The following is a 26,069-nucleotide window of genomic DNA, read 5'->3' as shown; positions in this document are numbered from 1 at the left end:
AAATCAAATCCCTTACAATTATACAGTGGAAGTGACAAACAGATTCAAGGGATTAGATCTAACAGACAGAATGCTTGATGAACTATTGACAGAGGTTCGTAACATTGTACAGGAGGCAGTGATCTAAACCATCCCTAAGAAAAAGAAATGCAAAAAGGCAAAACAGTTGCCTGTGGAGGCCTTACAAATAGCTGAGAAAAGAAGAGAAGTGAGAGGCAAAGGAGGAAAGGAAAGATATACCCATCTAAATGCAGAGTTCCAAAGAATAGCAAAGAGAGGTAAGAAAGTCTCAGTGATCAATGCAAAGGGATAGAGGGAAACAACAGAATGAGAAAGACTAGAGATCTCTTCAAGAAAATTAGAGATATCAAGGGACTATTTCATGCAAAGATGGTCACAATAAAGGACAGAAATGATACGGACCTAACAGAAGCAGAAGATATTAAGAAGAGATGGCAACAATACACAGAACTATACAAAAAAGATTGTCAAGACCCAGATAACCACGATGGTGTGATCACTCACCTAGAGCCAGACATCCTGGAGTGCAAGGTCAAGTGGGCCTTAGAAAGCATCACTAGGAACAAAACTAGTGGAGGTGATGGAATTCCAGTTGAGCTATTGCAAATCCTAAAAGAAGATGCTGTGAAAGTGCTGCATTCAATGTGTCAGCAAATTTGGAAAACTCAGCAGTGGCCACAGGACTGGAAAAGGTCAGTTTTCATTCCAATCTCAAAGAAAGGCAATGCCAAAGCATGTTCAAACTACCGCACAATGGCATTCATCTCACGTTAGCAAAGTAATGCTCAAAATTCTCCAAGCTAGGCTTCAACAGTACGTGGACTATATCAGCATTAGAGTTATGGGTCAGATGTCAGGTTCACCATTTACTACCTGGGTAACCTTACTTTGGGGTTCCCCAATAGTTCAGCAGTAAAGAATCCGCCTGCAATGCAGGAGACGTAGCTTCAATCCCTGGGTCAGGAAGAGTTCCCCGGAGGAAGAAATGGCATCCCACTCCAGTATTCTCACATGAAAAATCCCATGGACAGAGGAGCCTGGGGGGCTATAGTCCATAGGGTGGCAAAGAGTTGGACAAGACTGAGCATCTGACCTTACTTATGCAAGATACTGAGCCTCTCTGTGTCTCAGTTTCGTCCTCACCTGTATATGCGGATAACATCAATAGCACCTACCATACAAGACTGTTGGGGTAATTAAATACGTGATGACTTAGGTAGTACCTAGTACACAATCGGAGAAGGCAATGGCAACCCACTCCAGTACTCTTACCTGGAAAATCCTATGGACGGAGGAGCCTGGTAGGCTGCAGTCCATGGGGTCGCTAAGAGTCGGACACAACTGAGAGACTTCACTTTCACTTTTCACTTTCATGCATTGGAGAAGGAAATGGCAACCCACTCCAGTGTTCTTGCCTGGAGAATCCCAGGGACGGGGAAGCCTGGTGGGCTGCCGTCTATGAGGTCGCACAGAGTCGGACAAGACTGAAGCGACTTAGCAGCAGCAGCAGTACACAGTAGGTGCTATGCTTGCTATTCTTTAGAACAAAGTTATTCTCTCCAGGTGTGGATGTTGACTGCGGGAGAATAGAGGACGCACCTGGCTGGGCTTAGGTTAAAAATGGCTTGGGCTCAACAGCCCTCTCCCAGTCTCCCGAGGGTCAGGATGGCCTAAGGGCCTTCGCCCCGCCCAGCCCGGCCCAGCCCCGCCCAGCCCGGTCCGGCCCCGCCCCGCCCCGCCCGGTCCGGCCCCGCCCCGCCCCGCCCGGTCCGGCCGAGCCCCTGCGCTAGTCTCGCGCATTTTAAAAGTGCGCGAGCTCCGGCGGAGACCCCGGGCCGGCGGTTGGTCGGGCGAAGCCATCTATTACGCTACGTGGGGGGAGGTAAAAGCCTACCCATCTACATTTTTTCCATATTTAGCCTTTCTGGCCTAGGTGCTGGCCTCCTTATAGCCTTCAAGTTCACTCCCTGTGCTCAGACTGAGGGGGGGGGGGTTCTACCTCTCTGGGGAGAGGGTCGTTGTCTCTGTGCGGCGGTCCCCCCCACCTGCGGACGGGAAGCCGGTGGGAGAGGACGATGGCCGGAGGGGGGAGGAGGCGGCCCTAGCGCCATTTTGTGGGAGCGAAGTGGTAGCTGGGCTGCTCTTGGATTCCTCCTTGCTTCATTCTCCCTGTCGGGCTTCGTAGCAGCGGCCTAGCGGGTGAGTTGCAGATGCTTCTCACTAAGGACGCCCTGTGTGCCTCGGCTCCCGCGATGGGGCGGCCGCCGCCCCGGAAAGGGAGTCGTGGGACCAGGCCTGCTTGGTCCTGCCGGAGCGGACTCGTGTGGGAGCGACGTTAGGGCCTGGCGCGGGGTGGCAGCCGGCGCCTGAGCTAGGGTGCTGGGCCCACGCAGCTGTGCAGCCCGAGGCAGCGGTTTGGCCTGGCTTCCCGGCGCGGGTATTGCTTTGTGCTTTCGTACTTTTGCACCGGGACGGAGTTTAGGGCCTGATACCCCAGCGGTCCCACCTCGGCCGCGCTTAGAAACTCCTCCCTCGGTTGTCACGCACTGGCTTCTGGGAGGTGGCGGCCCGCGTCGCGAAGGACCTGTCGCCGCTGTCCCTGCGGCTCAAGTTTGGAGAGCCTCTGGACAGCCCACCATCTGGAACAGGGAGGAACTTTTCCGTTGTTCTTTTCGGCTGGCTCACTGCTCCTATTCAGTCCTCAAAACTCAGCTTCTGCATCGCTTGTTTGGGGAAGTCACTTTGACACCCCTGTACACCCACACACACAACACATCTCAACCAGCTTAGGTTCTCCCAAACATCCTCAGACTACTTTCCAGTAGTACTTATCACGATTGTAATAAAATAAGTACTTGCTTGAGATCTTTCTCCTGCTTTCCCCTTCCCCCCCCCTCTCCCCCGCCTTGCCACTAGCATGCCATCTGAGACTAGTTTCACAATGGCAGCACTTGATGTATAGTAGGCATTCATCAAATACTTAATGAACTAGCGAGGCATTACATTTTAATAGCTATCCTTGCCTTTACTTTCTCGTTTTTCGGGGATAATCAACACCTGTAAGAATCCAGAGACCAGAGAATTTTTCTACAAGTTACAAAACAGTGCCGTATAAATCAGCTGGGATAAGGAAACAGTTACTTTGACCACAATTGTTAAGTCATTTGTATCTCTTTTCCCTTTAAGAGAAACAAAGATGTCTGAATATATTCGGGTAACCGAAGATGAGAATGACGAGCCCATTGAGATACCATCGGAAGACGATGGGACAGTGCTGCTGTCCACGGTTACAGCCCAGTTTCCAGGGGCATGTGGGCTGCGCTACCGGAATCCAGTGTCTCAGTGTATGAGAGGTGTCCGTCTGGTAGAAGGAATTCTGCACGCCCCCGATGCTGGCTGGGGGAATCTGGTATATGTTGTCAACTATCCCAAAGGTTTGTTGCCATTTGGTTTTGCAGTGATCCTAAAGTATAGGTTTGTATCTCGTTCTCAAGCATAGATCATGGTCTCTTCGTGGTAAACCATCTCCTATTTATTGCCCAAGTATTTCTTCAAAAGTTACTGTCAGACAAGCTTGGAAGACCACTAAATGAGTGAGAATTGGAATACAGAACATGTTTTTAAAACTATGTGTTTAATTATCTGCACTAATTTTGCTGAACTAATGCCAAGTTTAAGAAATTAAGAATGCTTTGCAGTTCTATCAGTCTGTTGAAAATAGTCCTCTGAAGTGCCTCAATATTTTGGTTTGTTCTTAATCCTTGCAAGCTACGTCATTCATTCAGCTAATTTTACTCCTTTTTTTTCCCCCTTAAATGAACATCAGTTGCAATAGCCCAAATCTTGAAGTAATTCAGTCCTAATTATAGTTTTAGGTCTGGGCTTTTTCTCACTGTGTCTTATCAGTGATGGTTTTAATCTAAAAGGAAGCATGAAGATTTAGAAGTGTGCCAAGGAACTAAGTACATATTATCAGTAGGTACTTTGTGCTAGTTGATAGATCTGTTACTTTTATTGTAACTTTATATTGCAACAAAGGTGTACTATTTGGTCAGTATTTAAGATGTTGCCTCAAGAGATTTTTTCATGTATCAAAAATTGTACTGGAATCAACTTGGTTTCTTTTAGTCTGCAGTTTCTTGATCCATTGGTTGTAGGTAAATACTTACCCAAATTTGAAATGTCATTTAGATAGTAATGTATTGATGTAGGTTCATAGTTGTAACAAGTGTACCACCCTGGTAGGGGATTTTTATAATGGGGTGGGGCTCTGCCTGTGTAGAGGGAAGGGTATATGGGAAATATGCCTTCCTCAATTTTGCTGTGAACATAACGCTGCTCCAAAAAATGGTCTGTCTTTTGTCCAAATGTCATTGAGTTTCTCTGCTCTTCCAAATACTGGTTTTTTTTTTTTTAATAACCTTAAGTTTCTGTTATTATAAAATTAATGTGAGCTTGATGTTGAAAGTTTGGACATAAAACAGAAAAACTGAAATCAGCCTTAAAAATCTATAACTGGAGATTACAGTTGCTAATTTTGTGGTAGTCAGATTATTGACATTAAAATAATCAAGGAAATATATTTAATAGGCACAAAGATAGCATCATTGTTTTTCAACCTGTTTTTTTTCCTTCCTTAATGTATTTTAAAGTGAAAATAAAGGAACTTTTGTTTTGATACATCTTTTGAGAGGGGAGAACATACAGTTGTAATCTTGAGCTGTTACAGAACCAGAGGTTAGAATCCCCAGATTGGCTCCAGAAAAGCAACCGAGCCGCTTATTTAAGCCTTATTCTGTCCATGAGAGCTAACATCACTCATTACCAGAAGTTTCCAGTGTCTTACTATTCCTAGAATGTTTTTGTTTCTCATTTCTGCATGAAGGGGGTGAAGTGTTTAAAGTGTTAAATGAATGTTCTAAAAGATTTCTGCTCATTTTGTTTAGATAACAAAAGAAAAATGGATGAAACAGATGCTTCATCAGCAGTGAAAGTGAAAAGAGCGGTCCAGAAAACATCTGATTTAATAGTGTTGGGTCTCCCATGGAAAACAACTGAACAGGATCTGAAAGATTACTTCAGTACCTTTGGAGAAGTTCTTATGGTTCAGGTAAGCTTTGATTTCACTTAACAGTTTTTCAGTGAATGAGCGTCCAGAACTCCTTGTTCTGGTGATGCTACCCTTCATGTTTAGTAGGTGATATTTTTAATATTTATTATATGTATGCGTAATGGGTGCTGAAAAGAAATTTGGTTTATACTATTTCCCTTCATGTGTGTACTCTGGGTTGGTTATATGTGTGTGTAGATTTAGTGAATTTAAATGATTTTTTTTCTAGGTCAAGAAGGATATTAAAACTGGTCATTCAAAAGGGTTTGGCTTCGTTCGCTTCACGGAATATGAAACCCAGGTGAAAGTAATGTCACAACGACATATGATAGATGGACGATGGTGTGACTGTAAACTTCCAAATTCTAAGGTACTTTCTCTTGTTTTCTCTGCTTTGGCCATTTGTGGTGACAAACTTAATTAAAAGACACTGTAAAATAAAACATTACAGTTGGAAAATGTGGCAGGGTGTGTTCTTGAAATCTTTTGTTAAAAGTCTCAGGACCTTAATGCATGGTGAATATTTTATATATTTGTTTGAAATACTTAGTTTATTGCTTCTCCAGAATAAAACATGATTCATTTTATTCTTTCTCTTGTTATTTAATGAATTAGCAATTTCTTACATAGTTACATGTGAACAGAGAATATGTGGATCTCGTTAGTGTTAACAAAGACAATTAGAATATGTTGATCTTGTTACAAAAGCCTTACTTATTCCAAGCAAGCAAGACTTGCTTATTTGGAACATTATCCTCTTTGCCAGGACATTTCTAATTCATCAATTTTCCTTAATCCAAATATACTTTCATCAGCTTTAAAATTAAAAGCATTGAAGTCTTACAAGAAGATGTGCTAATACAAAAAAGAAAGGATGTACCTACTTTTTAAGCACTCACCTAAAGAAAAGGCAGGTAGATTGTGTTACATCCTCCACCAGAATGCTGTTTTCATTGCTTGTAAAATATTTCTGATGGTTTTTCTTCCTTTTGATTTGATCAGCAAAGCCCAGATGAGCCTTTGAGAAGCAGAAAGGTGTTTGTTGGGCGTTGTACAGAGGACATGACTGCTGATGAACTGCGGCAGTTCTTTTGCCAGTATGGAGAAGTGGTAGATGTCTTCATCCCCAAACCATTCAGGGCTTTTGCCTTTGTTACGTTTGCAGATGATCAGGTATTTTTCTCTTAATAACTTTGCCCCAGTTAGGTGATTTCTGTTGAACATTGCCCTTCCAGCTAATTACCATCCTTACTAACTAAGCTCTCTGACCCTGTATTTGGGTCTGAATATTTGTGATAAACCCCTTAGGTATATTTTTAATATGTGACATTTAAGTGGGAGTGTTACACATCCTTTGAAAATGAACGGAAAAATCCCTGCTGCCATTACTATAAAGCTAAAGGCTATTTTATGGGTTTAAATGAAATAAGTGCTCCTTGCTGATTTTTTTCTCCAGCGTAGATGATGGCTTGAAATCTAAGTTTTATTGCTACTTTGTATGAATCAATGGTTTAATCTCCTCTATTTACATCCCTTATTTTTTATAGGTTGCCCAGTCTCTTTGTGGAGAGGACTTGATCATTAAAGGAATCAGCGTACATATATCCAATGCTGAACCTAAGCACAATAGCAATAGACAGTTAGAAAGAAGTGGAAGATTTGGTGGTAATCCAGGTGGCTTTGGGAATCAGGGTGGATTTGGAAATAGTCGAGGGGGTGGAGCGGGTTTGGGAAACAATCAGGGTAGTAATATGGGTGGAGGGATGAACTTTGGTGCTTTTAGCATTAACCCAGCAATGATGGCTGCAGCCCAGGCTGCTCTGCAGAGCAGCTGGGGTATGATGGGCATGTTAGCCAGTCAGCAGAACCAGTCTGGCCCATCAGGTAATAACCAAAGCCAAGGCAACATGCAGAGGGAGCCAAATCAGGCTTTTGGTTCTGGAAATAACTCTTACAGTGGTTCTAATTCAGGTGCAGCGATTGGTTGGGGATCGGCATCAAATGCAGGGTCAGGCAGTGGTTTTAATGGAGGCTTCGGCTCTAGCATGGATTCTAAATCTTCTGGCTGGGGAATGTAGACATTGGGTTACAGTTAGTTGGTATACTGGTGGGAATTCAAATTTTTCTAAACTCATGGTAAGTATATTGTAAAATAACATGTAAGAATTTTCAAAATTGGTTTGTTCAGTGTGGAGTATATTCAGCAGTATTTTTGACATTTTTCTTTAGAAAAAGAGGAAGAGCTAAAGGAATTTTATAAGTTTTGTTACATAAAGGGTTGAAATATTGAGTGTTTGAACGTGAACTGCTGTTTGCCTGATGGGTAAACCAACACACTACAATTGATATCAAAGGGTTTCTCCTGTAATATTTTATCCCTGGACTGTCAAGTGAATTCTTTGCATGTTCAAAATGGAAACCATTGATTAGGACTACATTCTTTTCTCCTTGTTTTAATTTGAACCCCACCATATGGATTTCTTTCCTTAGGAAAATCTCTTTGGAGATCATGGTGTCACAGTGGTTGGTTCTTTTGTTTTTTTTTGTTTTTGTTTTAACACTTGTCTCCCTTCATATACAAAAGTACAATATGAAGCCTTCATTTAATCTCTGCAGTTCATCTCATTTCAAATGTTTATGGAAGAAGCACTTCATTGAAAGTAGTGCTGTAAATATTCTGCCATAGGAATACTTCTGTCTACATGCTTTCTCATTCAAGAACTCGCCATCACGCTGCGCAGGCTGCGTCTTTGACGGTGGGTGTCCCATTTTTATCCGCTACTCTTTATTTCATGGAGTCGTATCAACGCTATGAACGCAAGGCTGTGATATGGAACCAGAAGGCTGTTTGAACTTTTGAAACCTTGTGTGGGATTGATGGTGGTGCCGAGGCATGAGAGGCTAGTATGAGCGAGAAAAGGAGAGAGCGCGTGCAGAGACTTGGTGGTGCATAATGGATATTTTTTAACTTGGCGAGATGTGTCTCTCAATCCTGTGGCTTTGGTGAGAGAGTGTGCAGAGAGCAAGGATAGCAAATAATGTACGAATGTTTTTGCATTCAAAGGACATCCACATCTGTTGGAAGACTTTTAAGTGAGTTTTGTTCTTAGATGACCCACGTTAGCTGAATGTGTTAAGTGAAACGATACTTGTATTTCCCTTACCCCTTTGTCAACTGCTGTGAATGCTGTATGGTGTGTGTTCTCTTCTGTTACTGATCTGTAAGTGTGGTAATGTGAACTGAAGCTGATGGGTTGAGAACATGGACTGAGCTTGTGGTGTGCTTTGCAGGAGTACTTGGAAGCAGAGTTCACCAGTGAGCTCGGGGTGTCTCAAAGCAGGGTGGAAGTTCTCATGTCTGTTAGCTACCCATAAGAATGCTGTTTGCTGCAGTTCTGTGTCCTGTGCTTGGATGCTTTTTATAAGAGTTGTCACTGTTGGAAATTCTTAAATAAAACTGATTTAAATAATATGTGTCTTTGTTTTGCAGCCCTGAATGCAAAGAATTCATAGCAGTTAATTCCCCTTTTTTTGACCCTTTTGAGATGGAACTTTCATAAAGTTTCTTGGCAATAGTTTATTTTGCTTCAAATAAACTTATTTGAAAAGTTGTCTCAAGTCAAATGGATTCATCACCTGTCATGCATTGACACCTGATACCCAGACTTAATTGCTATTTGTTCTTGCATTGTCCAAAGTGAAAAGTTTTTTTTGTTTTTTGTTTTTTCAAATCTAGTTTTTAATAAGTCTGGGTGACCACACCTAAAATGGTAAGCAGTACCCTCCAGCTTTTTCTTAGTGCCTCTGTGCATTTGGGTGATGTTCTATTTACATGGCCTGTATAAATCTCCATTGGGAAATCATCCTTCTAAAAATATTCTTATTTGAAGGAATGGGCAAAGCAATGTTAATTTAAAATGCTTTGTAGCAAAGCCTATCAATTGAAATGAAGGGAATATCAGCACCTTTCTGGATGGGGATTTGAAAAGTGGAATTAATTGCAATAGGGATAAAGTAGAAGAAACCACAAATTATCTTGTGCCTGAAATCCATTAAGAAGCCTGATAGCTTTAAGAATTAGCAGGGTGGGTTGTCTGTCTGTGGAAGTGTTAAGTGAAAGGGGCTTTGTCTTCCAAAGATGGGGAGATAGTATAATGTCAAATAAATCTACAAAACTCAAGACTCTCACGGTGCATTGTTAAGTATGTAAAAGCAATAATATATTGATTCTCTATTGTACTTAAAATGTAACTAACTTATGTGAGAGTCAGCTCCTTTTCTAGTGGAAGAATGTAACAGTTTTTGTGTTGATAATTTACCTAATGCCCTTATCTAATTAGATTATGATAAATAGGTTTGTCATTTTGCAAGTTATGTGTTTTAAACTTTTATAAATGAAGTCGTCTTTTAGGCTTATGGTCGCCACATTGTTTTATTCAGTTTCCTCTGTAAAGGATCTTGCGTTGTTTTAATTTTTTTTTCTGCATCTAAATTGCATGATTTCCAAACCCTGTACCATCTGAATTTTGCATTTTAGCACTTGCACTATTACTCAGCAGCAGTAACATGGTAACTTAAAATGGTATTCGGGGACCTCCAAAGACTAAACTGACAAGCCTTCAAGAAGCCCAGGGGTAAGTTAACTTTGTCAATGGCATGGTTTTAATCCCTTATTTACACTTGTATAAATCTAGTTACCAGTCTTAGAAGGCTTTCAATGTTGAGTAGCCTTCTATTAACATGTTTATGGTACTACATAGCTATGGGTATTTAATTCTACCCTAAAAAAAAAAAATTGAAGTTTAGAAGTAAACTATTTGGCAAAGATTTGTTTAAGTCTATTTGGTCATCTAAATGCATTCATTCTAAAAACTTTTTTGAACCAGTTGAATAAAAATTTTTGTTGCCACCACAGTTTAGTGTCTGGAGTCTTACTGGAAAAATACAGTTTCTTTTTTTATTTATGTGACAAAGATGCTGGAAAGTTAGCTTTAAAAAGTGAGTCTCTAGAAGTTGCACTTTATATGTACAAGAGAAGTTAGTTGAAATCACAGTGAATTTCTACATAATAATGGTGACTCTTTGGCTAGAATGAGGAATTTTGTTGAGTGTTAGGTATTAAAACTTTTTAGGGAGGTCAACTAAATGAAATTTTTTAAGGTTGGGTCAGGGCTTAAATTTTGTCCTTAGGAAAGATGTTAAGTACATAGTAATTCAGATGTATGTGATAATTAGAATAGTTTTTTGTTGTTGATTACTAGGAGAGCAACTCTTAACTGTGTATTTGAGTTCTGTACTCAGCTGTTGTACGATCTGTAATCTATTTTTAAGTGTGCCCAAGTATTTCATGTTCATGGTAAGAAAAAAAACTACATTTATTAATAATACTGCCACTTATTTTTAATATATTTCTTATGAAAATGACACTTTTGAATCAACTGTCTTCTGAATTTGAACATTATTTAGGTTATTTCCAAGTGCTAGGAATATTCTCACAGCTAAATTAAAGTCTTAGCATTGTAATTACCAGGTCAAAGACTATGCACGCTTTTAAGACTTGTGAAATATATTGCCAAATTGTCCTTTAGAAAATCTCTTGACAATGTGAAATAGTGCTGTTCGTGTTCTTTGTTTGGCAGTTTTTTATAATTAAAAAACGATAGTGTTGTTTTAACATGGAAATCAATCTATACATAGGCCAAAGTGTTGCTATTTCCAATTTATCTACCCAAGAAAAACATTCAGAGTAACTCCTGAACCAATACTGCTGTAATATATAACATTCTCAGATCAATAAGAACAAATACAAAAATAGTTAAAGAACATGAATAGGAAATTTCATAGAAATGCAAATGGATAGTAGAAAAAGACACTGGACTTTGTTAAGTAAGTAAATGCAGATTTAATCCATGAGTTTGTAATGGATTGGCCAAGATGAGTATCACTACAGTGGCTTATGTCCCCTTAAATCAAAGAGTTAAGTAGTGGAAGAGTGGCTAGTGGACACATGCCTGAAAGGCAGGCTCACCTGCAGTCTGGTTCAGTTGGGGTGGAATGGCAGCGCTCCTGTTCATGTTTCTCAGGTCAATTTGCCACTAAGATCTTTTACGGATATTTTTTAAAACAAAGAATCACGTACTAGCTGAAGACACAAAGTTAAAAATTACTATTAATGATGCTCTTGATCCAGGGAATGTAGTTTATGACTTTGGTGTAGACCCCATACTGATCTGCTTCCCCACAATTAATGGAACCCCAGGACACTATTCCTCCCACAAACCACTTCTGGGTCTCATTATCTAGAAACACTAATGCCCCCCCACTGTCACCTCTACAGCTGTCCTTGCCCCCACTTTGCAAGCCAGCACAAAGCATGTTATCAGTTACCCTTCCTTCTGGATAGGACTTCTTTTCGTAGGCAGCAGTACATTTTTGATGGTCAACAACTGGTATGTCAATAAACTTTAGATTTCTGGCAAGAAACCCTCTTTGGGTTAATCCCCATCCAGATGCAGTTCCAATGTCATTTGTCCTCATGAAAGATTCTGCTTCTTTTCTTGGCAAACAAATAGGCATGATGTTGCTGTTGATTGCAACTTTGTTCTTCAGTTTAATCAGTGCTATGTCGTTATCGTAACCAGCATCATGAATGTAACTTTCATGTATAAAAATGGCCTCCGCCCAGGCTTGTGTATAATTAGGTGATATTCTCTTCAGGGCACCCATTCTAATCTGTAGGGAGGCAGTGTCTTCCCTTTGGTCATATACAGCATGAGCAGCTGTTAGGATCCAGTTGTCGTACAGAAGTGCACCTGCTGCCATAGTTTTACCTAGTAACAGCACTTGCCAAGGAAAATAACCAAGCTTTGCATTTTGTCCTCCATATATACGACCTTCTGTAGTACGGGTGGATATTCCACACACTGGGGAAATAAGCAGATGTATAGAGGCTTTACAGAAACCTGATGGTGTTTTTCTCTAATTATTACCACTTTGGAGTTGTCAATTACTCATGTTTAATGTCACCCAAAAATTGTATCACACGAATTGGTGTTTGTCCACCTGTACAGGCAAGTGAGTATAGTATATATATGTTTTACTGCTCGAAACATTGTTCAAAGATCTGATAAAACCATTCGGTATTTTTTAGCTCCTCAGAAAATGAGGTGAGTGAAAATTAATATGTAGAAACTAATTTGTTTTGCCAAAGTAACTTGGTCTCAGGACTGGGAATGTGTTCGGTAGGGCTAACAGGAGTTGTCTGAGCTGGTGTGCACAGGAAGTGAAAGTAAATAACCTCTCCATTGCTTCTGTTTTCCTCTTTGTAAAATGGGGTATCTACACTGTAGTTGTGGGAAAGCAGGAACTAGGGTCAGTATCATAGGATTTGCAGACTACTTTCACCTTTGAACATTTAAATGTTTTAAAAATGAGAATGTTACAGTTGTAGCCAGGAACCTTCAGGTTCAGAAATTATTTCTGGTCTAGTTGTTCCTTCCAGACACTAGACTTTACTGTATATTGCTAACTAAATATGCTTATTAATGTAGCAAATCTGTTTCCTGTTGTGGCAGAATACTCTTATGAAAGCTTATAAACATTGTGTCAACTGAGAAGACTAAACCCAGTAACAGGGGTAATGGATATACTATTGCTTTTCTGATTTTTTTTCTTCTTTGTCAACTATATCTTCAGAGCCAATTCTGGTAAAAACTTTTTCTGAGTACTATTAAAAGGCAAATTGCATTAATGTTTAAAAACTAGATGTCATTGGAAACAATTGCTTAGGGAAATAATGAGGTTATTAGCTTTGGGTTTTAATAGCATTTCTATAGAGAAGAAAAGTAACAGAAGAACTCGTGTTTATAAATGTATAAATGGTTCAAGATAATTTTAAGTATTTAATTTTTTATGCTTGCCTAGTTGTAAGGTCAAAAATAATCAAATGACTGATGCAGTCAGGACCTAACAAACCTCTCCACATGGAAAGGGGTAATGAGAACATATTATTTGGAAATAATAAGTTGGTCTAAGAGCCAAGTGCTGAAGTTACATTTCTGCCAACACAGCTAAAGCCCTACTTACTGTCTTCTACCCAGTTCTACTTTCCATCAATTACAAATCTCTTGTATAAATGTATCCATTACCAGGCTCACAGACTGGGAGTGATTTTTCTCTTTTGGAGCTCGTCCAGAATCCATCAGCCTCACACACATATTTACCTGCAAATCATTGGAAAAACAAAAATGTTTAACTGCATGTAAAAGGTGGTTGTCATTTGCTTGAATACCCCCTTGAAAAATGTTGATTCTTGAGCATCAGTGGGAAATAGAGGTTCTGAATAACCGTTTTACATGATTTCATAAATAGGAGGTCTCTGCATTACCATGTTTGCTTGCAAAGTGGAAACCTTTTAGACGTGTAACTTGAATATGTATCAAGATCTCAAGTGCTTAATGATAAGGTTTTGACTTGTTAAATTAAACCATTTGGAATATATTGTGTGTTTGTGGTAGTCATTTACTAGATAAGATCTGTTTTCAGATTCTTGTAAATTGACATTAAAGTCACTTCAGCTGCAATATTTCACTTAGCAGGTGGGAGACGTGCCTTTTAATCTTTTGCCTAGCCTTAGCCAAAAATGTTGGGTAAGTTTATTTTCAGATCATGAGGGCTTAGGTTCCAAATATTACCCACCCCCAACTTGGAACAGTTTGCTTACCATCGTTGGTTGTCATCGTGTAGAACTCATTACAGCGGTATTTAACCACAGCCCTGTATGTGGTCACAGCAGGACCTGTGATGTACTCCACCTGGCCACTGGGTAGATCGTCAGGAGGGCCACAGTCCACAACTAATAAATAATAAATAATGGGAGAGGAAGTCAGTTTGTGCTGAATTCTAACATTAAAATGATGTGTGGAGATTGTGATGGTGGTTGGCTGTGTGGTGCTGTAACCTGAAGGCACATTCAAGGTGGACATCATTTCGTCTCTGAAAATGAGCATCACCTTAAGTGTGGTTTTAAAGCGTCACTCCTTCCTATCCCTCAGTAAATGGCTAGACTGAAGTGAAGGCCCTGGGCAAGGAGGGTAGGATGCTTTCCCTAAAGGAAGGGGATTTGAAACCACTTGGACTTCCTTAGCATTCCCACATGTAAAAAAAGTGGCTGGCATTTATTGAATATCTCCTCGTGCAACAAAATAGCAACAGAAGAAAACAGCGCGGCGTGCAGGTGGCATGTACAGTCTGGCTCCATGTAAATGGTGCAATTTGATTGGCCTTAAGGGTAGAACAATACAAAAATGACTGAAGGACTCAGCTTGTTATGATCCTTAGCTTTTTAGAAGGCCTAGAAGTCATGCTACCTTGAGTTTGGGTTGGAATTCATACCTGTTCGGACATTAATGTGAAATAACTAACCCGTTGGTGAGAAAGTGGTATCAGTCTGAAAGTCATAGTTTTGTACACAATAAAACGTTGTTGATGTATTTCTGTGGATACTAAAAAAATAATACTTGGTTTTCAGCAGCTTAATAGCAGTGTATCTGGCTCTGTGCCAAGTGCTTAGTCCACATTGTCTATAATTTCTCCACAGGTAATATGCCCATAACCACAGAAGTGGCAAAACCAGGGCTCACACCCATACCTCTTACTCCAACACTCCCTTCAGTGCCAACTCTTACTGTTTTTTAAACTAAAAATTGGTGGTATATTGGTGGTATATTCTGACAGGAATATAAATTTTAGAGATGAAAATATTTAAATTCCCCTAGGAATTTTGTAGAAACCGTTGAACAAGATATGTGAAGATATAGGTACAGAGGTATTAACTACAGCATCTGTAATGGTAAACGAAATAAAGATCGCATGGACTGAAAATCAGGTCTCATGGAATACTAGACAGTCATTAATAAGAATGAGCAGCTCTGTTAGTACTTGAATTGATGTGGAAAGATAGCCCAGCAATTATGGAGGGGAAGGGTAAACTGCAGTCAGATTTGAGAATCCCACTTTGGTTCAAAAGTATGTAATAGTGAAATACATTAGTATGAATAGCATAGGAGATAATGAATGTGAAGGAATGGACCCCAGTGTCCTAAAGGTATCAACAGTTTGAGGATTTGGGCAAGAGAGGTTTTCACTTTTTTTTGTTTTGTAAATTTGTTACTTCCACTAACATTGATGCTTTTGAACTGGGGTTCTTGGAGAAGACTTGAGAGTCCCTTGGACTACAAGGAGATCAGTCATTGGAAGGACTAATGCTGAAGCTGAAACTCCAATAGTTTGGCCACCTGATGTGAAGAACTAACTCATTGGAAAAGACCCTGATGCTGGGAAAGATTGAAGATGGGAGGAGGAGGAGACGACAGAGGATGAGATGGTTGGATGGCATCAGCAACTTGATGGACGTGACTTTGAGCAAGCTCCGGGAGTTGGTGATGGACAGGAAAGCCTGGCATGTTACAGTCCATGGGGTTGTCGAACACAGCTGAGTGACTGAACTGAACATGTAACATAGTTCATTAGATACATGACTCAGTTCACAAAATGGTAATGGACATTGTCATCCCAGTTTGATGTGGATATATGTCTGTGTATGTACGTGTATATACACATACACATACCGCAGTTGTCTGCATCAAGTGGTGGCCTGAACATGTTTGTATGTGTGATATATGTAACTGAGATATACACCAAAATAGCAACAGTGGTTATACTCTGATACAGTGGGATTATGAGTATTACAATGTAATTTTTCTCTATTCCCCATCTTTTTACTTAGAAAAGTACTTTTGCATATACTAAAGCAAATACTTTTCCTAGTAGCGTGGTCCCATTTTAACTGCTTAAGAGTACACCTAGACACTGGGTAAGACAAGCATACTTAGAATTCAAGCCCTGATAAAATCATTTTCTAAAAAGACCAGAAGCAGTAGTAGCAGAAGCAGCTGCGGGCGTTGTGGTCGCACATACGTACTGCTGCACACTGGCATCGGTCGGTCCCAAGACCCGTCTTTCTGACAGACTGCAGCAAATGACTTCAGGGGTAAGTTACCCTAAAGAGGAATTGAGAAAATATTAATTTCCTCGTTTTCATCATAAAGCACTCCACAGTAGTTCCTCTTCCAGTGTTTCGAGAGATGCTCCCAAGGAGGGTGATGAACCCACATGACACAGCCCAGCTACCTCGATACATGTGTGTGCTTGGTAATGTCTTGCGTGTGTCTCTCAAAGATGTTGACCTCTTGCAGCAGTTTTTGCCTTCCATTTTAATCCAAGAATATGTCAGATTTCAAGTTCCTGCTGATGCTGCACCATTTCTTTAAGTGCCAAAGGGTGATGGTCAGAAGTCTGGGGAAGGTCAACCTGATCAGGCATGGAATGAATATGTCTGGATTTTTCTACCCTGCAGCTATTAGCTGGAGGAAAGTCATTTAAAATACTTCCTTAAACTTCACAAGGGTGTTTCCTATCAGTTCCATCGCTAATATCTAGAGGGACATTTTTGACATTGAGATATTTTCCTGAAACGGACTTTAAATGAAAGAAAGTGGCTTTGACAGAAGCTTTATGCTTCAAAGGAGAGCAGGATGATTTTTTTTTTTCTTTCATCAGAGACTGAACAGGAAATACTAAAAAAAGAGAGTGAGACTTCCCTGGCAGTCCAGTGGTTATGGTTAGGACTTCAAGGTTTCACTGCCAGGGACTGGGTTCAATCCCTGGTCGGGGAACCACAAACAACGAGGCATGGCAAAATATATATATATCTTTAAAGATAATGGCTGATAAAACTAGATGTTCAATAGATGTTTATTTAAAAAGAAAAACAGATTTGCAGTTCAAGGAGCTATGGTAAGAGCCCGCCCAGAAGTTTGCGAATTGAGAAAAGTGTCTCACTTTTCCCCCCTCCACAGGACTGGATTGCATAGCCAGCTATCATTTCAGTGTTATTACTTTTTACCATTGGGATTCAGTGACAATTTTGAAGAACATAAAGAGGACATGTTAATCTCCTACCTGGGCCCCTAAAGCAACACACTAAGCATTTTTTGAAATTATCCTCCCTCTCCCTTAACAGTGGTCACTGTTTATAACTCTGCAGAATATACTGTTTGCAAGGGCTGTTTAATTTTTTGTGGGCCCAGGAGTTGTTTCAGGTAAAGGTCATTTGACCACGAGGAGTTTGATTATAGCAAGGTGATAACATAGAGCACAATGGCAAACATTTCAGTGGCTTTACCAGGAGCTGCAGTAATGTGTATGAACTGAGAAAGGTGTTCATTTATATCACCAGCGCTCCCCAAGACAAAGCTTTTTTAAATAGCAGACTTCTGGTGGTTCAATGGTTAAGAATCCTCCTGCTAATGCAGAAGATGTGGGTTCAATCCCTGTTTCGGGAAGATTCCACATGCTGCAGAGCAATTAAGCCCTTCATCCTTGTGCTCAAGAGCCTGTGCTCCACAGCAAGAGAAGCTACCACTATGAGAAGCCCACACACTAACTAGAGAGTAGCCCCCGGCTTGCTGCAACTAGAGAAAACCTGAGCAGCAAGGAAGAACCAGCACTGCTATAAACAAATTAATTATTTTTTTTAAATAGCAGAATTCCTAAGAACAGAAATTTTTCTACAGCCATTTCTCTTAGCAAATGTATCATTTCTTTGAATTTTATTGTTTAATCACAGGGAAAAGAAACCACCATGCTGACAGCTGTTTTCCCATCTTCCTTTCACATACTTGCTGATATAAATGTGTATTCATTTAAAAACCATCATGATTGTGGTTGCAGTTAGCAGTTTTATATTAACTTACTTGCAGAAGTTCATAACCGGTCTCGCAGAAGACGGAGAAGTGGTCTTTCAGGATGTATTTGGCTTGCACAGGGGAGATGCGGCCATTAGGTGGCGCCAATGGATCAGGGCAAGGCTCAGCTGAGCAAGGAAATGAGACGAATGGGTTTGGCTGTGGTCTACAGCAGGCAAGTCTGAATTGAGCAATTAGAAGTTCTTGATTTATAAGTGAAACACTTATTGTGTAGAGAGAGCTTTCCACAAGTGGGATAGAGTTCTTAAGATTTAAATCCAAAGGCAAGATTAAATTTTCCGTTGCTTACTGTACAAATTAGGATTTGTTGTCTGGCCTGGGCTTCAGCCAAAGTGATGGAAAGAAAGTCAGGCATGCAATAAGGGAGCATGGTCATTGCAAAGGGTGTGTCTGGTCCCCACCAGGGGCCTCACACACACTGCAGAGAACTGGGGAATGTAACGGGGGCGGTGGGGGTGGGAGTGGAGAAGAGTTGCACCACGTGCATTTAAATCACAGGAAAGTCTCAGTTTCCTCATCCATAAGTCTGATGAGATTGTTTGCTCACCTCCTGGGGCTTTGTGAGGACTGAGTGTGAAGCACAGACGAACGTGCTTTGCTAATAAAGTGTTAGTCGTTCAGTTGTGTCCTACTCTTTGTGACCCCCATGGACTGTAGCCCGCCAGGCTTCTCCATCTGTAGGATTTCCCAGGCAAGAATACGGGAGTGGGTTGCCATTTCCTTCTCCAGGGGATCTTCCTGACCCAGGAAGTGAACTCAGGTCTCCTGCATTGCAGGCGGATTCTTTACCGGCTGAGTCACCAGGGAATAAGCACTGGAAGGGGATCAGTCCTGGGTGTTCTTTGGAAGGACTGATGCTAAAGCTGAAACTCCAGTACTTTGGCCACCTCATGCGAAGAGTTGACGCATTGGAAAAAACTCAGATGCTGGGAGGGATTGGGGGCAGGAGGAGAAGGGGATGACAGAGGATGAGATGGCTGGATGGCATCACCGACTCGATGGACATGAGTTTGAGTGAAGTCCGGGAGTTCGTGATGGACAAGGAGGCCTGGTGTGCTGCGATTCATGGGGTTGCAAAGAGGCAGACACAACTGAGTGACTGAACTGAATTGAACTGAACTGAAGAGGTAGTCACAGCCAGGGAGCCCTCCCAGCAGACCTCGTGGCTCAGAGCCAGACTGGCACCTGGGAAGCCTCTCCTGTCCCTCATGAGCATGTGCACACAGGGCTCAGGACTGGCTTCCACTTTGGCCCCCAAACCCTGGCCTGTTGTCAGCCCATGGCTTCAGCCCATCCCCCATGGCTGACAATCCCCCAAGGCCACCCCTCAGCCCACGCAGGCCATTTGCCTGTCCTCCACTTCCTCCAGCAGCCGATCTCTATGTGTCTGGGTGACTCTCAGTCCCAGGCAGGCCCCAGAGTCTCCAGGGACATCCCAGGGCTTACTGAGACCGTCTTAATCCCAGGCCAGGGTCCTGCTCACACCCTCCTTCACACACACTGCCAGGCCATGTGCCGGCCCCTTCTCACTCAGCAGCTGGCAAACCTGACTTTTCCCTCCTACTCGCTCTGAAACCAGTACTCCAGGTTTAAAAATTTTATTACTTTGACCCACAGGAAAACAAAAGGCTTTTAAATAATGAAATGTTTGGGACTTCCCTGGCCATCCAGTGGTTAAGACTTTACCTTCCAACACAGTGGGGTGTGGGTTCGATCCCTGGTCAGGGAGCTAAGATACTATATGCCTCGGCCAAAAAAACAAAAACAGAGGCAATATTGTGGCGAATTCAATAAAGACTTTAAAAATGGCCCACATCAAAAAAAAAGAAAAGGCTTCCCAAAGTGCTGGTCTCTGCCCTCCTGACCAGGCTCTCATTCTTTCCCACATGTCCAACAGAGGCGGCCCAAAGGTTAATCTTTGTTAATCCAGTCTCCTCATTTTAAAAAGTAATACCTCCTTCACACACACCCCATGCCTTCTACATTAGCCCACCAACCCCCACCTTTCCACAGAGATGTTATCCTTCATTAGATAATTGAGACATTATATCTCAGGAAAGTTACTTTAAGAAGCTCAGTGTCACACGGCCAGGAAGCAGGTGGCACTACAGCTGGGACATCAAGCTGGGCAGCCTGACCCTCAGCCTGCACTCTCAGCACAGCTTGGGCTGCAAATATTTTGCTTTGGAGTTTCTCCAGTTCAGTTACTCGGCCCTTCCAAAAACATCCTCAGAGACCAGTTGGCTGAGAGTGTCAACTCTCAGGGGGACAGTCACATCCAGCGGTCAGTGCCCAGAAGATGGGGGACTTGGACTTGTGTCTAAGGAGGAAGTACCAAGAACCATCCAGTGTGTGAGGGTCTGTCATGAGGAAGAGGTGGGGAAAGCCCAAGAGGCCTGGAGGGTGGAGGCGGATCAGGGAGGCAGAGTGTAGCCCTAGCTGCAGATGCCCTGTCCAAACTCTGTGTGACGGGAGCCCCCATCTCTGCCCACCCCATCACACCCACTGCAGCTTCACACCAAGAAAGATGGAGCCTCTGGGCTTTTGCACATAACAGTTCCCTTGCCCTTGGGACAACACCCTTCCATATTCCTCCCTTTACCTCTCCCTTCTCCCCTGAAGCAGGTTATAAGACCCTTGTGTGACAGGTGTCTTCCCTACACTCAGAGGGAAGCCTTGTCACCAAAGACAAAGGGATGCCAAGAAGAATCCTAACAAACAAGGCTGGCTACATTTGAGTCATTGAAGGGACTGAGGCTGAAGCTGAAGCTCCAACACTGGCCACCTGAACCCAAGAACTAACATTGGAAAAGACCCTGATGCTGGGCTTTCTTAGGGTAGGAGAAGAACAGGACGACAGAGGATGAGATGGTTGGATGGCATCACCGACTCAATGGACATGAATTTGAGCAAGCTCCAGGAGTTCACGATGGACAGGGAAGCCTGGCATGCTGCAGTCCATGGGGTTGCAAAGAGTCGGACATGACTGAGTGACTGAACAACAAGTTTCCCCCAGTTCACCACCCTTACTTTATATTCCTCAACCTGTCACACTCCTTAGCAGACCCAGCACAGAAGTACACAGCTGTCTCTCTGGGTCTTCATTTCCTTAGGAAGGCAGTTGTGCCATGTAAAGCGTGGAGTGTGTGTAGAGTGTTAGTCACTCAGTCGTGTCCAATTCTTTGTGACCCCATGGACTGTAGCCCAACAGGCTCCTCTGTCCATGGGATTCTCCAGGCAAGAATGCCAGAGTAGGATGCCATTCCCTTCTCCAGGGGCTCTTCCTGACCTAGGGAGTGAACCCAGGTCTCCTGCATTGCAGGCAGATTCATAGCATCTGAGCCACTGGGAAGCCCTAGTGCCACATAAAACTTACATGAAATGAACAAGTATACTTTTTCCCATTAACCTTTCAGTTTGCTTTTCAGACTTATCCAGGGACACTGAGCAGGTTAAGGAAAAATTGTCCCTTCCCAGTTTCCGGGGCCCAGCCAGGAAGAGTTCCATCCCTTGTGGTTCCTTGATGCTTCTGGAAGAGTCCCTACCTGCCCTCACCTGTGCTGTTGTATCGGACCTTCCAGCCCATGTGGTCCCCCGACTGATCGGTGGTAAAGGTGATGGTCACGGTATTGCTCTTGGTTTCAATCCTGCTGGGCAATGTCTTCCCACAGAACGGGCCGTATTCCGCCTTGTCTGTTCGAATCTGAAAACGGAGAGATACCCGTCACCCCAGGACCTACCGGGCCAGGATGAGGTGGGGGCCAGAGGAACCAGACCTTGAGGGAGTCGTAGGGGCACAGGGTCTCGGGGTGCGTCTCCACGTCAAAGGACTCCACAAAGTCCAAGATGACGTGGAATCCCTCCTCCAAGTGGATGCTGTAGGTGCAGCTGGAGAGTTTGGGGTATGGCTGTGGGTATTCAGGGCTGCTGAGCTCCCCAGACCGGGCAGTGAAGACCTGGTCGGAACACAGGGCTGGGGAGAGGGGGGAAGACAGGCACGGTGAGCCGGGCACAGAAGCCTGGCTCAGGCTACTGGTCGAGCTCAGACACCAGCCCCAGAAGCCCTTCCAGAGACAGGACACTCCACCCAGGGGCTGAAGGGACAGTTTAGGGAGGGGCTTCCTCTGGCTTCCAGGCTTTAGCTGACACCCTCGACACTTGAATGTACATTCTCTGGGGCTGCATTCACACCCCCAGGGAAGGTGGGGGCCCTAGGCCAAGGCTTCTGTTGCAGGAATCACTGGGCCAGAGTCCCAGTTCCAGGAATGAGGGGTGTGGGATTTGCCCGGGGGAAGGAGGCACCAAGAGAAGAGAAGGGGACTTTCCTTATTCCTCAGGAACTGGGTGGGGAGTGGATGGGAGGAGGGGTATCTCCTTGGGCTGAGGGTCACCCACCCACCCCTGACTCTAGCAACCCCCAAGTTCATCTCCCCCAGTCTTGGACAGTCCAGCCCAGCCTCCCTTGGGCCCTCCCCCCACCCACCTTCCCTGGATCAAGACAGGGGGGCAGTTGAGGGAAGTTCAAGTCCACATTGATCACAGATGAGTCTGGTGCCCACATTCCCCACTGAAACAGCTGATTCTGCCTTTGAAGAGGGAAGTCGGCATCACTCATGGGAGGGTCCTGCCCCCCTCCCCCAGGTGGTGGTGCGGGGGACATTTCAGGAAGTAGGAGCCCAGCACTGCCTTTCTTCTTCTACGTGGCTGCTTCCCAGGGTGCAGAGGCAGTCAGCCCCAGATGTGGGGGACCAGATTACCTGTCAGTGAGTTGATGGGCAATCAGTTTCCATCCATCAAAACCTCCCTGGCCTCTTCTGCTCTGGGTCAGGCTCCCCCTAGCCCATCACACACAGGACCTGAATTGCCCTCTGAATAGGAAGTGGACCCAAGGATGCTCTGAGCCCAGTCCTTGGATTCCTGGTAGGGGAGCAGCAAGAGCTTGGCTGCCCTGTGGGAACTCAGGCAAGCCTATGCCCCCTCTCTGGACCTTAAGGCCCCACCATCAAAACGAGGGTGGAGGTAGAGCAAGCCCTTCTGGGAAAGACGCCTGTGGCCCCATGGAGGGGGCCACCCCACCAACTGGGGCCCCTCAGACTGAGATGAGGGTGGAAGAGGAGAGGGGCCAGGAAGCACATCACGGCCCTCCCCCACTGTCCCCCCAGAGACAGGCAGCAGGTGGAGGTGGAGCCACGTTTATTGTTAGGTCCAAGGGGGCGGTCAGTGGGGGCTGCAGGCAGCAGCAGACTTGCCCAACCCAGACGGGAGCTGGAGGGGAGGCTAGAGGCTCTGCTCTGGAAGAGAACAGAGACAGGGAGAGACACGGGGGAGGGATGACTGAGCAGGGGGCACAGGGTCAGCTTCGAGGGATGCGGCTGCTCACTCCCCAGGGCGCCAGCTGGTTTTCCATCCAGGCCCCTGGCAAAGGCGCAGAGGGGCATCCAGGCAGTGGAGGACAAAGGGGTTGGCTGGCTGGGCACCAAACAGCAGCTTTGAGCAGGACCTGCCCTCACCCTGAGGTTCCATTAAGGGAAGCTTGTGTGAAGCAGGCCTGGGGCCCCCCACTCCTCCATCCTGGAGCCCCCCCACCCCAGGGAGGGTGAGCCAGGTACAGAGTGAGAGCCTAACACATGCTCACCAAGTGAATGAGCTGAAGGGGATGAGAGTGAGCCAAGGACAGGGCAGAGGTGAGTGAGGAATTGGAGAGCACGGGTGAATGGATGGATGGATGTGTGGATAGATGGACGGATAGATGGATGGGTGGATAGACAGATAGATGGATATATGGATGGGTGATGGATGGATGGATGGGTGAGTGGACAGATGGATGGATGGATGGGTGAGTGGACAGATGGATGGATGGATGGGTGAGTGGACAGATGGACAGTTGGGTAGAGGATGAATGGGTGGATGGTGAGAAGGGACAGAAGACCAAGAAGGGGCCACCACCTAGGAGAAGTGTCTAGAGGGCCAAGGCCAGTGGTCCCTCCAGTCGCCTGGGCAGAGCAACTGTGGCCTTGAGGAGCCAGTGGTATCTTGGGGCAGAGTGGGGGCTGGGCCAGGCATAGTGTCCCCCTTTTCCCTTTTCCAGCTGTGGCTCACCTGAGCAGGTGCGCTTGTTCCTGTGGAGAACATAGCCCACACGGCAGGAGCAGTAGAAGCCACCCAGGTGGTTGTGGCAGTGGTGGTCACAGGTGGGGGCCTCTCCTGGGGGCACCTGGCACTCGTCAATGTCTGGGGGAGGGCCAGGCAGGCAGGCAGCAGGAAAGGAGAGGGGATATCACTGAGGCCCAGGCTCAGGCTCAGAGGCCCCCAGCCTCACAGCTGCCCTGAGAGGAGCCTCCTCAGGAATGGAGGTGGCTTGTGCCCGGCCAAGTGCTAGAGGCCAAACAAAGGTCACTGTGGCCTTCCTGCAGCAGGTGGAGGGAGACCTCAATTTCACCCTTTTTAAACCAATGAAGGTGAAGCGTCCTGCTCCACGTAGCCAGGCCAGTGCAGGGAACAGCCTACAAGGGAACCCGGTGGGTAGGCCTCTGTACAGGTTTCACTGAACTCTTAGAGCAGCCTCAGGACAAACACAGAGAGGTTGAACCACTTGCCCAAGGCCACAGAGCAAGTCCCTGCAAGAGCCAGAATCTGAAATCAAGCATCGAAGTCCACATGCAGACGCAGTACTCAAGCTAGTGGGGCTTCACCTGCCCATCTGCAAATGGGCTCACCTGGCCCTTGCATCACAGGGGCCCCTAAGGATGTCCCTGGCACAGAAGGGCATTCAGTCTTAGCACGTGGCACCCAAGGGGGGCTTAGTTTAGAGCAGAGATCATGGCCTGTTAGGGATATTTGCATTGTGATGATGTCAGACCAGGTATGTACTCTTCTCCTGCTGGTCTGGCAAGAAGCCAGCCTCAGGGACTAGAGTGGGGGTGGGGAGGAGACCAAAGGGAGGACCAGTCTGGCCTGAGACCGAATCCCGCCCCCACAACCGGCCTCCTCCCCTACTCACCCTCTGCAGAGTAGAAGGCCTCAAAGCCCGTGAACGGCTTCTCGTTGGAGTAGTCGGAGCGGAAGGTGACATCCAGGCTGGAGCCCGGTGAGTAGAAGGTGTCATTGCCAGGCGCCCGCTCTGTGTCCGTGCTCTCCGAGCCACACAGCGTGGCCAGCTCCTTGGTCCCGGCGCTCAGCTGGGGGGTTCGGGGGTCACGGGGAGCAAAGGCGCGACGCCAGGCCTGACTGCCCTCCCACCCTCCAAGGTCAGACCCTGCTCCCAGGTGTCCCATCCCCCCGCCTGCCCTGCTGGCACCTTGACAAAGTCATACTCGCACAGGTAGGAGGGCTCCAGCTGGAAGTGGGTGAAGTAGAGGCGCAGGCGATAGCCGGGGGGCGCCGTCAGGGCCCAGCGCCGCTCCTGGTTGTTGGCGTACTTGTCGGGGAAGCCGGGCGATGCCAGGCGCCCGAACACTGGTTTGGGCCACTGTGGCCCCGAGGACGCAGCCACCAAGCCCCACAGCAGGCCCAGGAAGACCAGCAGCCTGAGGGCGGTGCAGGGCAGGGGCGGTGAGGCCTGCTCTCAGCCCTCACCCCTGCCAAGCAGGTCCTGGGGGCTTCCACCCACCTCATGGTGCACTCGGTGTCCTCCGGCTGACTAGGCACTGTCTGGAGCCCCAGGGAGCCTCACCTTTGATCTGTTTGTCCAGCGCCTGGCCCTGCCCCCAGCCACCCTGGCCTTCTGGGAACAGACCCCATGACTCCTGCCTGCCCAGATTTCTGGGCAGCGAGGGCAGGATGCTCCAGGAGCCAGGGGCTGGGCCTGGGTGACGGCCAGGCCTGGGAACAAATCCTAGCTCTGTCTTCACCCTTGACCTCTGGGGTTCCCCAGCAGTGTGTGACTTCCAAGGTCACGCAGAGTCCTGGGGACAATGATCTCAAAGGTGGTGGCTTCTAGGTGGACATGGGGGAGGCACACAGGCATCTACCTTTCCCTCCTGGCAGAGAGAAGAGGGGAGCTTTAAAAACATGAGTCCACAACAATGGGGAACATGGGCAAGGACATGGAATCGACATTTAGGAAGCTGGAGAAACAGATGGACAGGTGGAAATGATGCTCCAGGAAGCAA

General features: G+C 45.2%; 2 protein-coding genes across 13 annotated transcripts; one reads left to right on the top strand and one right to left on the bottom strand.

Moving 5' to 3' along the window:
- Positions 1-1,817: 1,817 nt before the first annotated feature.
- TARDBP (TAR DNA binding protein) lies at positions 1,818-13,630 on the top strand. 10 transcript variants are annotated; one of them, XR_009490764.1, is made up of 9 exons: positions 2,125-2,220; positions 3,208-3,455; positions 4,968-5,131; positions 5,361-5,501; positions 6,134-6,304; positions 6,679-7,887; positions 8,622-8,901; positions 9,669-9,765; positions 13,282-13,630. XR_009490764.1 is itself a non-coding variant. In XM_059875479.1 (6 exons), the coding sequence occupies exons 2-6, from the start codon at positions 3,218-3,220 to the stop codon at positions 7,207-7,209; spliced, it is 1,245 nt and encodes a 414-aa protein (XP_059731462.1). In that variant the 5' UTR covers positions 1,818-1,903; positions 3,208-3,217; the 3' UTR covers positions 7,210-13,630.
- Positions 10,325-25,618, bottom strand: MASP2 (MBL associated serine protease 2). Of its 3 annotated transcripts, NM_001192072.2 has the most exons (11): positions 25,568-25,618; positions 25,256-25,484; positions 24,959-25,136; positions 24,058-24,189; positions 21,735-21,931; positions 21,514-21,661; positions 17,947-18,065; positions 16,113-16,191; positions 13,854-13,985; positions 13,279-13,353; positions 10,325-12,054 (listed from the first exon to the last, which is right to left on the bottom strand). In NM_001192072.2, exons 1-11 carry the CDS (start codon positions 25,570-25,572, stop codon positions 11,288-11,290), a joined length of 2,061 nt encoding a protein of 686 aa, NP_001179001.1. In that variant the 5' UTR covers positions 25,573-25,618; the 3' UTR covers positions 10,325-11,287. The 3 variants fall into 3 exon arrangements, with proteins under 3 accessions (NP_001179001.1, XP_059731270.1, XP_059731271.1); XM_059875287.1 differs by lacking the exons at positions 10,325-12,054; positions 13,279-13,353; positions 13,854-13,985; ... (1 more) ...; positions 17,947-18,065; positions 21,735-21,931 and having other exon boundaries at positions 21,520-21,661; positions 25,568-25,610; XM_059875288.1 differs by lacking the exons at positions 10,325-12,054; positions 13,279-13,353; positions 13,854-13,985; ... (2 more) ...; positions 21,514-21,661; positions 21,735-21,931 and adding an exon at positions 23,135-23,249 and having other exon boundaries at positions 25,568-25,610.
- Between the last annotated feature and the right edge of the window lie 451 nt (positions 25,619-26,069).

The sequence above is a fragment of the Bos taurus genome, chromosome 16 (genome assembly GCF_002263795.3).
Source record: "Bos taurus isolate L1 Dominette 01449 registration number 42190680 breed Hereford chromosome 16, ARS-UCD2.0, whole genome shotgun sequence".
Classification (NCBI taxonomy): domain Eukaryota; kingdom Metazoa; phylum Chordata; class Mammalia; order Artiodactyla; family Bovidae; genus Bos; species Bos taurus.
This window is presented reverse-complemented; position numbering and strand designations above follow the sequence as displayed.